Here is a 16,751-nt window from a genome sequence, read left to right as displayed (position 1 = left end):
AAAAAAAAACGATATTTGTGAATTAAAGATTTCCCAAAAATAATAAAATTATTAAACATAAACTATATCATTTTGCCTTTATTCATAAAACCAAATTGATTATTAATATAGCTAAATGATGGAAGTTTTTTTTTTGTTGAAATCCAATGGTATAAATCGTTCCAAAAAATGTTACAATCATAGAAAAGGTGTCTTTGAGTTTCAATATCATTTTGACATAACGGACATAAATCATCTTGTATATTAAATCTTAACCCAAAAAATTCTTTACATCGACAAATGTTATTTATTCTTTTTAAATGGATTTCTTTCATTTTGGGAGGTAAGGAAAATGAAAAAAGCCTGTTGTGATAAGCGACATGTTTTGGATACAGTCGGGGAGAGAGGTTTTTTTTTTAACTGAAAGAGGAAATAAATCGTTTGACAGGGTTGATCGTAAAATTGAGTTACTACATCTGGGGTTTCTAATATAAGTATTATTAATATATAAATTTTGGAAGTTGTGGTAAGATTGTTGAATAATTGAAGCTTGCTCTGATCAAATGAATTATTTTTAGGGAAATGGCTTCGATTCCTTTAGACCAGGGGTCCCCAAACTACGGCCCACGGACCGGATCCTCCTCCACATTTGGCCCGGCCCCCAAACTATTTGGGCTAAATTAGACATTTTCCTGTTTTTTTAGGCTAATTTGTCATTTAGCTAATATTTTAGTTACATGCTAACGGTTTTGGCTAATTTAAAATGTTTTGAGCGTTTCTGGCTAATTTGGCACTTTGCTAATATTTTAGCTAGCTAACAGCTTCAGTGTTTTTAGTTATCAATTTCAGCGTTTCAGCTATTAATCTATCACAGGTAATAATATATATCTAGTTTTAAAAATATTTTAGTATTATTCTTATGAAAATATTACAGAAATGAATTATTTAAAATATGGCTATATGTGGCTTTCTGGAAAACCATAAAGTTTACGTTCAGACTGTGGTTGTTACACTTACTCTGTTAGCCTACAAACTGACCCACCCCCCATCAGAGAAGAAAACAGTCATGTGAACATTTTAGAGGGCCGACTGTAAACGTTCATGTCTGGATGATTCTTATAATGGTGTAATGTTAAACTAACTCATCTAGCTTCAATATTTTTCCCCTCAAAATTTTTATTAATTGTTTAAAAAAAAAAGATTTTGGAAAAAAATCAAACATTGTATTTTTATGATAAACTATATAATCTGTTAGTATATTTACATATTTTTTTTAAATAAATATATGAGACACTTTGATGCTTTTTGTTCTTGTTTGTCTCTGAGTTTCTAAATAATCTGGAGCGTGTGCAATACTACAGATGACCACAAGGTGGAGAATCCTTCAACTCCCTCCAAAAGGGGGAGGTCTGACTTCATGGAGATGTTCTCCTCCTCCTCCTCCTGCAGGAGCAGTGGGACTGTGAGCAGAGCATTGCTGAGCTGAGAGCAGCACACGGAGGGGGAAGTATGGTGCCCTGATACTCCTAAGAACTTTCCTGTCCATGTTTGCACCACCAAAGACTCTTTGTTTTTAGCAGCAAGCATCCCTGAGCTTCCAGTTTTTCACATTTACTTTCAGCCTTTTAGTTTCCAAACATGGGCTGCTCATCCTCAAGTGCACAGACTGTTGATCAAGAGAAAAAACCAGGGACCAAGCCTGAGGAGACCAACGGAGACACTCAGGGTGAGTCCTGCTCAGCTTTGAAGGAGTTTGTGAATGAACCACAGCATGTTTTCACGTGTGAAAGAGAAAATCCTGGAGCTGAAGCGGCTGGAGGCTGTGAGTGCTGCTCAGGTACACTCTGTGCTTTCTGCCCCTCTGCTCTTCAACACGCCCAAACACCCCACAGAAAAACATTCTAGTAAAAATACTTTCTGCCTCCAGGACCTACAGTCATTTGCTGTCTTTTCTACTCCTTTTAGTCGGCAGGGAGACCTCTGTAAGTGATGAAAGGGATTTATTGATGAGATAAAACCTGAGAAGGAGACTTGTCTGTGTTTAAAGTCAAACTGTCAGGAAGCTGAAGTGGACCTTCTGTCAGGAGCAGCTAAAAAGTTTCAGCGCAGCTTTAGGAAAGACTGATCAGACAGAGCTGGGAGTAACATCACAAAGTCATGCATCAGAAATGTTTTCAGTTACTGACCCCTGACAGGATTCATTTCGACATCCTTAAAACCAGAGTCCAGTCTGTAATTCTGTAGTGCTGTCTTCTGAGTGGAGTCTTTTCTACCTGACTCACAAAGGCTTCATGTTTTGCGTTTGCTCATTCTTGAAAGCAGAAACGCTGAGTTTGGTGTACATGCATCAAAGTCAAGGCCCTGGGGCCGGATCCGGCCCTCCGGGTAATTCTATCCGGCCCTCCAGATCATTTTATTTTATTGTTATTAAAGTTATCTTGCTCTTATTTCTCACTTGTATCTTCTTTTCCTTTATTTCTAATTTGCATAATTTTGACAAATTATTTTTTTATGGAGAGTAAAATATTGAAAGTTATTTAAGGTTTAAGTTGATTTATTCTGTAATAATATTCCTGCTCTTTATTATTCATAACTATGTTAAAAAGTTATAGTTTTAAAGTTTCACAAATTGCCAATCTGTTTTTTTTTGTCATTTTTTTATAGGCTAATTTGGCATTTAGCGTTTTCAGCTATCAATTTCAGCATCTTCAGCAGCTGAATTCAGCTTACATCATTCACACTAGCAATATTCATAATTATGTTAAAAAGTTACAGTTTTAAAGTTCTAAAAAATTAGTTTTAGAATGTTTAATAAATGTTCGGCCCGCGATCTAAGGTGTGTTTTGGATTTTGGCCTCCTGTCCGACTGAGTTTGACCCCTGGTTTAGTGTCTATGTTCAGCTTTATGGACTAAACCAGGGTCTACAACCTGAGGCTCAGCAGCCACATGCGGCTCTTCCCCCTCCATTGTGGCTCTTTGGCTTTTAAGAAAAATGCTAACAATTTGAATAAATAATTGAAATGTATTATTGGTTCATTTACTTTAATTACATTTAGCTATTTATGCTTTGATTTTTAACAAAACTCGTGAAAAGTTTATTATTAGAATTACATCATCTTATTGCATTTAGTTTAATTTTTTTTTATTCTAGACCAAAGTTCTTGCATTCATATTTAAGAGTAAAATGAGAAAAAAGATGAAGGAACCCCGAAGTCACAATGATAGAAAATACGTTTTTTGCATTTTTAGTTCATATAAATCTGCTTTAGTAGGAGGAGCTTATCAAACACAAACACTTATTTTGAAAGGAACTTGTATGAGCTGCTTTCAAAATTAAAAGAAGTCAGTTTTGATTATTATTTTAAAGCTATATTTTTTTTATAAATAAATGGTTTAATGGCCACAAAAACATAAATAAAGTGTATTTTTCTAACTTTGAGGTGGGGACTTTTTATCATAAAGCTCTTTTAGCATGAAAGGCTGCAGACCCCTGGACTAAACTGAAGCTGCAGGTCTGTAATGAGGGTGAGTCATCTTAATGTCTTACAGCGTGGAAGTCCCTTGCTCAGCCCTGGCTGGCAGCAGTTACATATGTGTCCCAGACGAACAGCAAACCCACATTTCTAAGGTGAAGCAACATCGCTGCAGCTTTGTGAGTTCACTTGTTACAGTCTGTAAAGTTTGCTATCCCGGACCAGAGCAGAATTCCAGCCTGCTGGTGGTCTGCTGCTGGAGCTGATGCCTGAAACTGTAAAACGTTGGTCAGACTGCTTGTTGAGCATTTTTGTTGGAAACAATTTTCATTCTGAAACATCTGTAGTTAGTGTTTGCTCGAGTACTGCAGGTACACTGCAGGAGCTCCAGACACAGGAAAGATATTGTAGGTCAGAGGTGTCAAACACAGTCGCACAAAATCCAAAGCACACCTTAGATCGCGGGCCGAACAGAATGAACATTTATTGAACACTCTAAAACTACATTTTTAAAACTTTAAAACTATAACTTTTTAACAGAATTATAAATAATAATAAAAAGTCAGGAATGTTATTCCAGAATAAATAAACATAAAACAATAAATAACTTTCAATATTTTACTCTCTATAAAAATATGTTTCGTCAAAATTATACAAGTTAGAAATAAGAGCAATAACTTTAATAACAATAAAATAAAATGATCTGGAGGGCCAGATAGAATTACCCGGAGGGCCGGATCCGGCCCCCGGGCCTTGACTTTGACCCGTGCTTTAGGTGCATCTCACCTTTTGTGATGGCATTGCAGATTTCGTGTGGATACAAGCTCTAGAACTGTGAGATCCTGCTTGTGGGGGCTGAAGTAATCTCTACCTAGCTTCAAATCAAGAGTATTTTACTGTAACAGAACAGGCTGGCACCACAGTACTATATTTACTGTTTATGCAGGTCAGTTTGCATCTAACTCCACAAAGATGGAGGGAAACAGATTAGAGGGGCACTGTACACTCTCAAACTCAAGACTGATTTCAACACATGCCGCTTTCGTTTTTAAAGTGTGATTTTAAAATCTGAGAGATTTCAGAAAACTCGGCCTGAAGAGGAAGACAAGATGAAGGAGGAATTAAGGAGGATTTCTGAAACCAGCACCAGCAGAACAGGAATTATTGAACTCGTCTTAAAGATTGCATCTGTTTCTTGCTGTTTTTACATTTTTATTTATTAAAACCTATGTTGGTTTCTAGAACGTAATTTCTGCAAAGCAGCAGGAAGTCTTTAAAAATTCACCTCTGAGTTGAGGGCCGGACTGCTGCAGGGCAACCCCGCCCCCCTTTCCTGTCCCATTGCTGAGAAAGCTCAGAGCAGGGGCTCGTGGGTCACCCAGCAGATTTTCTATATAACAAATACCATTCTTCCAAACTGCATTTTTGTCTACTCCTGATTCACAGCAATTTAAATAAAAAAAGAAAAAATATGCAATTTTAAAGCTTAAACCTACCCTAACTTTTTTCAACTTTTTTGGCTGTTGAACTCTATAAATTGGGCTTTTAAAGTGCTGTCTGTGATTTTTTGACAAATTAAAATAAACTTGTTTAATTCTTAAAAATATAGTAAAAAAACTGTCTGTGTGCTCCCTCCTACATGATGACATGAAGTATTACAGCTGAATTTCATGATCGTTCAAACCATTTAGTGCCACGTGACAATTTCTTTATTATAAAAAAAAAAGTTTCCAGTAGTGTTTTAATGGTGATTATAAAGTTTTTAACCAAAATCACACAACATAAATGTCTTAAAAAGCCATTTTTCATGCTGATCTGGAACCTCTGTTTCCAAAATCTCCTCTGAGGGGTGTGGCTTTTACAGCTGAGCCGCCCCGCCCCTGATCCCCTAAATCTTCCCACTGCTACATAAAAACATCCATCAATCTGGGTAATGTCCAGCCGTATGGTTCTGATCCGGATGTCAGCTGGACGAGGAAGTGAAGATCTTCATGGACAGAACTTCCTCCAAAATCCTGATTCTTTCTCCTTCCAGTTCACCAAAGACTCTTTTAGCTAATTCTCCAATGTTTATTGACTGTGATCAATACATTCAATCATTGGTTTCTCAGAGTTCTTGATCAAATAATCAAAGCTAACATCAAAATGCTCTTTCATTGATTTACAATCCTTTCCAACTGCGGTCAAATGAGCCGCCGTTCACATTTCCGTGGTCACATCAAGAAGCTCCGTGGAGTCTGGTGGAGATTTTCCAGCGTTCTCAGTCCTGCTACCGTAAGTATTGGATGAAACTCACACCAAAAATCCAGTGATGCTGATTTGACCACAGAAATGTGAACGGCGGCTCATTTGACTGCAGTCAATGTGAAGATACCATCTTCTCTTCTCCAGAACCTGAACTAGACACTAGGAACAGATGAGGGTTTAGTGCATGTGCAGCAGAGCTGTTGATGGAAAGAAGATCATTCATTCAAACAGAGTCTGTCCAAGACAGTTTGGTTGATTTAAAAGGAGAAATACTCAGAAATACAAAAACAAAATGATTTCTTATTACATTTGTTCTCTTTCAGAAGAAAAATGACACAGAGAAAAAGCAGAAAAATGCCAGAGACATTGAGGTCTAGAGCAGCTCCTTCTCTACGGATACGATCCATTTGGTTTTCATCTGTAGTTGTGTGTAGCATAACTCCTCAGAAAACAGCCTCTGATTGTCCGTTCAACATACTGGCACATGTGCTCACAGAATTCACGCTGCTGCAGCATGTCGTGTTTCCTCTGCTAGGACATTGTTTCTCCAGCCAGACGGCTTCTGTCACCTGCAGCAGATTATGGCTCTTTGCAGATTCTTACATCATCTCTACAAGAAAATCAGATGCTGTCGTCTGAACGTGGCTGCACGGGTGGAGGTTTCAGTTCATACAGTGTAGACTCTGTCTGACAAACCAGCTGCATGCGGCACAAACATCTCTGGTCTGGTTCCCAGTCTGGGCCTCTGGTCTGAGCCCTGCACCCCCCTCTCTCCTCCTCGTATTTTCATCCAGCCATGCCACTGTTTTGACTGGGATCTGTGTCATCTTTGGCCTCCAAATCATGTTGACAAACGAGTCAGCCATGGCCGGGGTGGCAGTGTCTGTCTCCTCTGGACAGGCACCATTCAGTGTCCCATCACGCTGCAGCTTGTCTAGTCTTCAAGACGGCAGATGCAGAACTCAAGAAGAAGAACAAGCAAACAAGTTTGAAATATGGATTAAATAAGACAATATGCACTTTTAAACTTTTGACAAACTTAATTTCTATGAAAAATATATTTCTCGTAAATGTTTTGTTGCCACGCCTCCGTCCTGTGCCTCATTTTCAAGCTGGCTGCCAGGCGCTCACATTCCCTTCCACTCATCAATCTCAGCTCTCAGAAAAGCTTCTGACAGACAAATAAAATCAGGAAGCTGAAGCGACAAAATTATCCAACTAAGTGAAGCCTTCAGCTTGTGGGTGGAAACCTGGTCTGAAATAAAGCGGAACAGAAGCAGCTGTCAGGCCGGTGTGCATCCTGAAAGTGAAGTGTTCAACCACGCCCGCCAGGAATCTCATCACTATTGTTCCTCCTGTTTTTACCTGGAGGGTCAATGGTCTGTGTATTCATTCGTTTAGTTATTCTCTTTGATTTAAAGTGATTTTTTTAACCATTAACATGATAATTCCAGTAGATTTTGAAGCTGCAGCATGCTAGCTGTACTGGCTAATTTAGGCTTTTTTAAAAATGTTTTTAGTTATTTTGGAGTTTGGCTAATATTTCAGCTACATGCTAGCTGTTTTGGCTAATTTAGGCTTTTTAAAAAGGTTTTCTAAGCTATTTTGGAGTTTAGTTAATATTCATCTCCATGCTAGCTGTTCCGGCTAGTTTAGCCTTTTATTATTTTTTTAGGCTGACGTTTAGCTAATATTTCAGCTGTATGATAGCTGTTTTGGCTAATTCAGGCTTTTTTCAGTTTTTCAGGTTATTTTGGAGTTTAGCTAATATTTTAGCTACGTGCTGTTTTGGCTAGTTTAAGTTTTTTTTTTTTTTTTAGGCGATTTTGAAATTTAGTTAATATTCAGCTACATGCTTGATGTTTTGGTTAATTTAGACTTTTTCCGTTTTTGAGGCTATTTAGAAGTTTAGCTAATATTTTAGCTACATGCTAGCTGTTTTGGCTAATTTATGCTTTTTTTAGGCTATGTTAGAGTTTACTAATATTCAGCTACATACTATCTTTTTTAGCTAGTTTATTTTTTTCAGTTTTTTAGGCTATCTTGAAGTTAAGTTAATATTCAGCTACATGCTAGCTGTTTTGGTTAATTTAGACTTTTTTCAATTTTTTAGTTTATTTAGAAGTTTAGCTAATATTTCAGCTGTACGATAGTTGTTTTGGCTAATTCAGGTTTTTTTTCTGTTTTTTAGGTTATTTTAAAATTTTGCTATTTTTCAGCTACATTCTAGCTGTTTTGGTTAGCTAGTTTTTTTTCTTAGTTTTTTGGCTAATTTAGCATTTAGCCAATATTTTAGCTGGCTCTTAGCTTCAGCATTTTCAGCTATCAGCTTGAGCGTTTTCAGCTATCAGCTGGGTTTCAGCTATCAATTTCAGCATCTTCAGCTATCAGCATTAGGGTCTTCAGCGGCCAAATTCAGCTTACAACTTTCACAGCATGATCATAGGTAATGTTATATATCTTGTACATAATGATGTTAAAAAGTTACAGTTTTAAAGTTTTAAAAATTTAGTTTTAGAGTGTTCAATAAATGTTTATCCTGTTCGAACCGCAACCTAAGGTGTGTTTTGGATTTCTGCCCCTTGTGCGATTGAGTTTGACACCCCTGGTTTAAAAGGTTAAAAAGAGGAAAACTGCACACAACTTGAATTTATTTTTTTAAAAACTAAATCTTGTTTTTTGAACGTGCTTCCCCCCACTAGAGCGGGGGTCTCAAACTCAAACCACATGTGGCTCCCTCAATGTCTACTAAGCAAAATCTTCTGCACGTCCACGCTTCTTTGACGATGGTTTTGTATTTGCTTTGTGATCTTTCAGCTTACTTTATGCTTAAAACTTTACATTTGCTATTGTTGGATCTGGTCATCAGTAAAGTCTTTAGTTGCTAGCGTCGTTAGCTCCTGTCGTTTCACAGAAACACGCAGAAGATATTACTTAGTAGTTCATAGACATGAACAAATGTTCAATAAACTCGTTCAGTTGACATAGACAATGGACCAAAGATATAGACAGTGGAGTAAAGACATATTTTTGTCACAAATGGAACCCCTTACAGTCCAGCCTCAGACAGACTCTGTCTTCAGTGTCCCCAGAACCCTGCACTTGTGTAATCTTCAGTCCCACTGGACGAGAACATGGAGTACAAGGTGAAGGAACATCTTCTGTGGTCACATCTGTTTTGTTTCCTCTGAGTGGGCCCTCAGGGACTTTAATAAATCACATTTTTAACCGCGGAAATGAAGGAATGTTTTCTTCAGTGCACGTTTGTGCCCATCATTGCTCATTTCCGTTCTCCTGCATTTTGTTGACTTAGACTATAGTTTGAATTCCAATCCAACTTTCCCAAATACATTTGGGAAGGGGGTGAATTTTGAGTTCAATTATCTGCACATTGTGTAAGTGGTTTTTGACTTACTGATTTACTGAAAGGTTCTGCTTGATAGGGCTGGGCGATACTGAGTATTTGGTATTGATCCGATACGATCCCATATCGCAGATATCGATACCAATATCAATATTTTTCGTAAAGGCGGTGGATGCCACATGAACCTCAAAATCTCAATTGTTTTTAATTGCAGTTAATTTTTTTTGTAAGTTTCCCTTGTTTTAAATTACTTGTTAAACATAAAAACAGAGTTAGGACAATGTTTTCAATTAAATGGAAAATAGTTGTTGAAATTGAATTGTATAAAACCTATTTAACTTATTTAACTTCAATCTTAACATTGCAAAAGAAGGCTATCAGAATTGTCACACTAAGTAAGTATAGAGACCCATCAGGACCACCATTTAGTCACCAGAAATGACTAAAGTTTAGTGACATAGTTGATTATAATTTTCTCAAACTTATGTACAGGGCACACAGGTTTACAGGTTAAATTCAATAAAAGACAAAGTCATATCGACTTAAAAGAACATGAAATATTCAGAAAACCAAGATTTAGAACAAAAGTGTGGAGAGATTCATTCAGTATACTGTCCCAACATATGGAATAAACTGGACAAGGAAATTAAAGATTCAAAAAGGATTGCTGCCTTTAAAAGTGTTATTAAGAGGGAGATGTTAAGTAAATATTTGAGAAAATATATAGAAAAAACTTATGTAGTTAATACCACTGGACTATAGTGGAGGTAAATAGAATTAAATTAAGATTTGTGAAGACAACTGTTTTGTTTATATGTCCTTAATATTTATGTTGAAGATAATTTTCATTTTCTTTGTTTGATATATTTTGATTTAATTAAGTTGATTTAGCATATGGACAGATAATATAAGTTTCTTCTTTCTGCTCCTTTTCATTCATTAAATGTTTATTTTGTATTATTTCAATGAATTGTATTGTTGCTAAATGAAAAAAAATTAATAAATAAAATAGAAAAGTGAAGAAGTGAATGCAAAACAGTCAAGAAACCAAAAGAAACAAGTAACTATGATACAGAAATAATTAAAATTGTTTAACGATTAAAAGAAACGTCTGGTAGAAATATATATAAAGTGTAACTTTTTAGCCTTTAAATAGAACAATAATAAAGGTGAAAAGTAACTTGTCAACAACTAAATAGAGTGGAAACAGTGAAGAACATCTTTCTGCTTGTGTCTGCAGCACTCACAGCTTTCCTGTTCTGAGTGAACCTCTCTGCATCCCAGATTCACGCGCCGTGACTTTAATGCAGAATTTAAAATAAGAGTGTCGGATTTTCATTGTTGGACCCGTCCTGTTTGCACATCCAACAAAGAAAATGATGCAAAGTATTTATGAAATTTCTGGTTTGTAAGTTTGTTGTGTTTCTGTCATTTTGCATCGACAGGAGTCAGAAACGGGATTGTTGCAGACGATGCAAAAACCATCGAGGACCAGATGCAGCTGCCTGTCCAGACTGCTTTACCAGAAAACCTCCAAACAGGAGCTGAAGATGATGGAGAGCCGGTGTTAATGGCCATAGAAGCCCAGGAGGATCTGGGTTCTGGAGAGGACCTCCTGGCAGCTCCAGAGCCACAGGAGGCGGCACCAGAGACTGCAGCTCTAGCAGAAGATGTGTCCGCCGAGCATCCTCCTGTGGTGGAAGTCCTCGTTGAATCTGTGCAGGCAGAAGCCCCCACTGCCACTGAAGAGGAGGCTCCTGCAGCAGATGCTGAACTGGCTCCATCTGAGCCCGCAGAGGTTCTGACGGTCTCTGAGGCTGTAGAGCCCCCTGCTGCTGTGGCTCAGGAAACTCCTGCTGTGGAGACAGCTGAGGCCCTCGCTGAAGCAGCCGCTGGAGCTCCAGCGGAGGACACTCCACCCGCAGAGGTTCTGACGGTCTCTGAGGCTGTAGAGCCCCCTGCTGCCGTGGCTCAGGAAACTCCTGCTGTGGAGACAGCTGAGGCTCCCGCTGTGGAGACAGCTGAGGCCCCCGCTGAAGCAGCCGTTGGAGCTCCAGTGGAGGACGCTCCACCTGCAGAGGCCCAGATTCCCAATTCAGCATCAGAGGCTGCCTTAGAAACTCCAGCTGAAGTTCTGGAAAACAAACCAGACGAGTCTTCAGTTCCGGTCCTGAATGTAGCTTCAGTACCAGCTGAACCGTCTGAGCCTGTCGATGAAGAGCCCATTGTAGATGCAGAAATTGCTGCTGCAACTGTTCCAGAAATGCCTTCATCGCCTGCGGTTTCGGCTGACGCTCAAGCAGAACTTCATCCTCCCACTGAAGGAGGAGGAGCTTCCACAGCCACCGATGACACAGAGGGAACCCCAGAACCAGAACCTGATGCTGTCGTTGAGCAGTTTCAGAATGCAGAAGCTTCAAGCGTTTCAGAAACTCTTTCAGAAGAAGCGGCAGCGTCCAGTGTGACCTCTAAGGCGGATACAGAAACTGCTTCTGTGGTTGAGCCCAGCCCAATAGAACCTGAGGAGCTGTCGTCTCCAGAACCAGCTGCTGGTCCAGATCAAGAGGCTTCAGCAGACGGTATGAGATTAAACACAACGACCTCACCCCGCACCGCTTTGTGAGGAATGCTTGCACCCGTGTTTAGCAACTTAAGGATGATTTAGTCATCTTCCAGGTGACCGTTTCAGTTAATGTCATCACGCTTCAGTGGTCCAACAGCTGAAGCAACAGCAGAACATGAGTGTTTGACAGATGTCACCGTTGAGGAGGTTTACAAACAGATATTCCAGCTCAGTGAATTCTGCAATTAAACCCCGACCGGTTTCCAGGGCAAAGCTGTCACTGTCACGTCATCATTCCAGCTCAGGAGCACGGCGGCGTGGCTGCAGGCTGAAACAGCTGCCAAGGTTAAGCAAGCATTCAGTGAGCATGTGCTAACAGGAGATCAGAGGGGAGGACGTTTCAGTGAGAGCAGCAGTGCTGCACATGCTCAGTCGTTCTCTGTCCAGCGTGTGGCCACAGAACAGAGATCTTTCTGCTCCTGCAGGCTGAATAGGACCCTGTTGGGCTCAGCACACAGACAGCTCAATGCTGTCAGAAGGAGAAAGAAGGAGAAATGAAGGCCTGTCTGGAGCGTGTTGATAATGTTTTCTGAACAACAGCTGCAGTCAGGAAACACTCTCCTATTGTGCTTTATGGAGAACAATCATGCACTGCTGCTCCAAATTACATGAAAACATACAATATTTGACTGTTTCTCCATTCTGTTGACATTTTAGATTTTAATATGTATTTTCTGTGCTTTAAATCTTCATTTGAGCCCTCTCAGAACATGTGCTTTCATTTAGCTCAGAGGTGTCAGGGGGAAGAATCCCAAACACTCCTTAGGTCACGAACAAACAAGATAAACGAAACGAAACATTTATTGAAAAAATACATTTTTAAAACTAAAACTTCTTAACATAATTAAGAACTAGACATAGCATCACCTGTGATAATGCTAATGTGAATGCTGTAAACAGAATTTGCCTGCTGAAGATGCTGAAATTGATAGATGAAATCTCTGAAGCTGATAGCCAGCTAAAATATTAGCTAAATGCCAAATTAGTCTTTTGAAACAAACCAAGGTTAGCCAAAACATCCAGCATTTAGCTGAAGTATTAGCTAAACTCCAAACTATGAGCTAAATGCCAAATTAGCCTAAAAAACTTAGGTTAGCCAAAACAGCTAGCAAGTAGCTGAAGTATTAGCTAAACTCCAAAACAGCCTAAAAAAATCTTAGCAAATGTAAAAATAGTCCAAAAAGCTATCAGAATGATAATTTTTAAAACTTTAAAACTATAACTTTTTAACATAATTCTGAATAATTATAAGACAAGAATATAATTCCAGTATAAATCGACTTAAATTTTAAATAACTTTCAATATTTTACTCTCCATAAAAATATAATTATCAAAATTATACAAGTTACAAATAAGTGCAAGATAACATCGGGCCATTAATAACAACAAAATAGAATTACCTGGAGGGCCAGATCCGGCCCTTGACTTTGATACATTATTTAGCTGCTCTAGCACACTGGCTGTGTTGCATAATCTTTACAAAACTGCTGCTTCTTGGAAATTGTTTGGATTTGTGCAATTCACTATTAAGCCAGTTCAGCAGAACTGTGATGAAAACAACTTGTTTTTCACCTGAGGGCTGCAGAGACGGTAAAATCTCATTTTGGAGAAATCAGCGTCACTGAACAGCGAGCTCTTCCAAAGATTGGAAGTGGGAGAGTGTCATTTTCTGGGAGTGGGAGCTATAACTTTGTAGAAGGACCCAGAACCAATTTCTCTGGACTTCCTGTAGTCCTGGCTTGATGGCACACTGTCGCGCCTGTTATCCAAATGTCATGGAGGCTGAGGCTGCAGGTAGCAAAAACCTTCAGTGAGGGGTCTGCTAGAACTAAAAGTCATGTTTGCTGTGTTTGTGTGTGCAGTGTCTTCCTTCGACCAGACTCTAGAGGAGATCCACAGTGGGACAGCCAAAAAGGAGGACTGAGTCGGTAAGAAAAAACCCAACACATAGATAGATCACCTCCTTTTCTGTGCCTTTTGGCTGCTCCTTCCAGGAGTTGCTGATGCAAATCATCCAGATTTTTCTAACCCACCTCCCTCCCTCACTCCATCTATGAACCTCCTCCTTCAGAGCAGCTCTAATCTAAGCATCCGTTTACGGTCACCCTTTTTTCTCCGAACAGTCGCCTGTAAAAAAAAATGTTTTTCTGAACTTGACGCCGCGGCCGCATGTGGGAGGAGCTATCAGCTAATGCATTTAGGATGATCGCTATAAAGAACGGCGTCTGTGGATATCTCAATTAGAATGTATGAAAACACAGATGATGAGGAATCAGGTTTATTTATTGAGAAGAGTTCTACAAAAACATCAGTAATCATGTCTCCATGTTTGGGTTTATATGATAATTATTTAAAGATTTTCCCGGTACAGGGGGCTGTGTCTGTATGACAGCCACTTCCACGGTGTTTCTGTGTCTCTGTGGCTGAGCTTGAAGGACCTTTTTACTTTGTTTTAATGTTTCTATGAGGTCCGAGCCGGCAGCCTCCGCAGCCCACAGCAGCTCTCTGTCTGCCAGCATATGGAGTGAGTGAGCTCCACCACGGGAGTGAAAGCCACTAAGAATGCCACGTGCCCAAAGCTGAATTCCTGATCAGTAGATGCGACACAGCGACCTGTCAAACGTCAGATATTTAATGTTTGGCTGCGCCTTGTTGCTCAAATGGAGCTGCTGGCAGACCTTGGCACTGCAGAACCATTGACTTAAAACTGGTCGCCTCCACCGCGCGAATCGCGTTCGGTGTGAATGCACCTTCAGATGAGTACATTTTGTTACGGTTATACTTTAAATCAAAGTTCACTTTTAGCCGAAAACTCATGTTGAGAGTTTAATAATGTTCTTTTCTGCATTTTGCCTCACTTTCAAAGTGACTTTTTAGTCCAGCTGCTGCTGAAATCATCCCTGCAGCCGCAGAACTGCTCCTGAATTCTTTCAGGCAGAAAGTTTTATTTTATTTTCAACAGTCTGCATTTATGAAAAATTTTCTCTCAGGTAGATATCGATTTGTAGACCTCCTTGTAACTTTTTGGAGCAAGAACTCAGTCATTCATCGCTGCTGAAGGCCTTTAATTGGGCAACTGACAGCTCACATCCAGCTAATTTGTTTTAGCTAATCAAAAGAATTGTTACCTCTAAGTGACAGACTGTATGAACCCCTCAGCTTCAGCTCAGAGCCTCGGCTGCCTGTAAACACAACCCACATAAAACAAAAAAACCAATACCATGAAAGTGGACATGTGATGTGCTGAGATCAGCTTTTTTCTCTCTTTTTCAGGCAGAAGACATTCCTGAATAACCAGCACCGAGTACTGGATGGAGGAACCAGAAAAAAAACTGTCACTATTGTTCATCAGCGCTCACCAAACTTTACAAAACTGTGGGTAAAAGTCAAAGTGCCTTAATAGTGGTTCCTTTAGGAACAATGAGTTCTTTTTCCTGCATGTATTCATACTTTTTTTCCCTCAAAAACTCCAAGTGCCTCGAGTATATTTTAGTTCTTTCAGACATGATTCAAACATTTAGTTTAAAACTAGGTCTTAAAATGAGGACAATACAACTGGGATGAATTCAGAAGATATAATCACAGTGATTTGTCTTTTCTGAGTCTCTATGCTCTTTCTGCAGTTCTCGCCATGCTTCTTTGCAGCATTGCTTCACTGCATTGATGTTTGAGTGTGCAGTCATCTCCAGTCCGCAGACAGGTTGGACTTTGGCTCATTGCATCACTTCACTCTTCTGTACAGTGAGTCTGCTGTCCTGGTTCTGTGGTTATAGAACCATCACTGCAGCTCTCAAACATGTCTGTAGCTTACCTGAAATCCTCTAAACAAGCTTAAAAGGTGTGAACGTTAGTTTTCAGAAGGTTAGTTTTCAGGGCCTTGTTTAGATGATATATTAGTTCCAATGTCAAAAGTAGAGCAGATGCTCCTCTGTGCTCATCTTTAATTCATTTGTTCTTCAGAACTTCTGTTCTCATAGCAGCAATCTGGTTTCATCATCCAGTCAGCTGAATTTCAAAGTAAAGGAGTCTTTTGTCTGTATTAATATAAAAAAGAAATGGACTGTTATGTCAAAGTTTTAAAAAATCATATCCATTTGGTTCAGCTTTTTTTTGTCTAGGCTAGGAGTGTCAAACTCAATCGCACAGGGGACCAAAATCCAAAACAAGCCTCAGGTCGCGGGCCGAACAGGATAAACATTTAATGAGCAATCTAAAACTACATTTTTAAAACTTTAAAACCATAACTTTTTACCATAATTATGAACTAGATATATAGGATTAGCTGCAATAAAGTTAGTGTGAATGATGTAAGTTGAATTTGGCTGCTGAAGACGCTGAAGCTCATATCAGGTTAAAAAACATAAAAAAACTAGGTTAGCCAAAACAGTTAGCATGTAGCTGAAATATTCTCTAAACTCCAAAATAGCCTAAAAAATCTGAGCAAATACCAAATCCGGCCCTCCAGATCATTTCATTTTATTGTTATTAATGATCCGATGTTATCTTGCTCTTATTTCTAACTTGTATAATTTTTAACAAAATATATTTTTTTGGAGGGTAAAATATTGAAAGTTATTTAAGGTTTAAGTTGATTTATTCTGAAATAATATTCCTGCATTTTTATTATTCAGAATTATGTTAAAAAGTTATGGTTTAAAGTTTTAAAAATTGCCAGTTTGATAGCTTTTTGGACTATTTTTAGATTTACTAAGATTTTTTTAGCCTATTTTGGAGATTAGCTAATATTTCAGCTACATGCTAGCTGTTTTTTTTTTTTGTTTTTAAGGCAATTTTGGAGTTTAGCTAATATTTTAGTTACTTTCTAGCTGTTTTGGCTAATTTAAGATTTTTTTTTAAACTTTTGTGGAATTAGCTAATATTTCAGCCACATGCTGACTGTTTCGGCTAATTTAGGCTTTTTTTCAATTTTTCTTTTTAGGATATTTTGCAGTTTAGCTATATTTCAGCTACATGCTAACTGTTTCGGCTAACTTGAGTTGTGTTTGTTTTTTAGGTTAATTTGGCATTTAGCTAATATTTTAACTGTCTATCAGCCTCACTGG

The 16,751-nt window shown here is 38.7% G+C and overlaps 1 protein-coding gene across 2 annotated transcripts; it reads left to right on the top strand.

Moving 5' to 3' along the window:
- The first annotated feature begins 1,337 nt into the window (after positions 1 to 1,337).
- On the top strand, positions 1,338 to 15,842 carry LOC112156613 (fibrous sheath CABYR-binding protein). Of its 2 annotated transcripts, XM_024288853.2 has the most exons (5): positions 1,339 to 1,705; positions 10,510 to 10,862; positions 10,992 to 11,643; positions 13,551 to 13,616; positions 14,962 to 15,842. In XM_024288853.2, the coding sequence occupies exons 1-4, from the start codon at positions 1,618 to 1,620 to the stop codon at positions 13,610 to 13,612; spliced, it is 1,155 nt and encodes a 384-aa protein (XP_024144621.1). In that variant the 5' UTR covers positions 1,339 to 1,617; the 3' UTR covers positions 13,613 to 13,616; positions 14,962 to 15,842. The 2 variants fall into 2 exon arrangements, with proteins under 2 accessions (XP_024144620.1, XP_024144621.1); XM_024288852.2 differs by having other exon boundaries at positions 1,338 to 1,705; positions 10,510 to 11,643.
- Positions 15,843 to 16,751: the final 909 nt, after the last annotated feature.

The sequence above is a fragment of the Oryzias melastigma genome, linkage group LG16, assembly GCF_002922805.2.
Source record: "Oryzias melastigma strain HK-1 linkage group LG16, ASM292280v2, whole genome shotgun sequence".
Lineage (NCBI taxonomy): Eukaryota > Metazoa > Chordata > Actinopteri > Beloniformes > Adrianichthyidae > Oryzias > Oryzias melastigma.
This window is presented reverse-complemented; position numbering and strand designations above follow the sequence as displayed.

Bases quoted from the DNA above. Each gene is read 5' to 3' on its own strand.
- LOC112156613 (XM_024288852.2), top strand. From the start codon at position 1,618: ATGGGCTGCTCATCCTCAAGTGCACAGACTGTTGATCAAGAGAAAAAA. The intron at 1,706-10,509 runs GTGAGTCCTGCT...TTGCATCGACAG, and splicing joins GACCAACGGAGACACTCAGG to GAGTCAGAAACGGGATTGTT. The intron at 11,644-13,550 runs GTATGAGATTAA...TTGTGTGTGCAG, and splicing joins TCAAGAGGCTTCAGCAGACG to TGTCTTCCTTCGACCAGACT.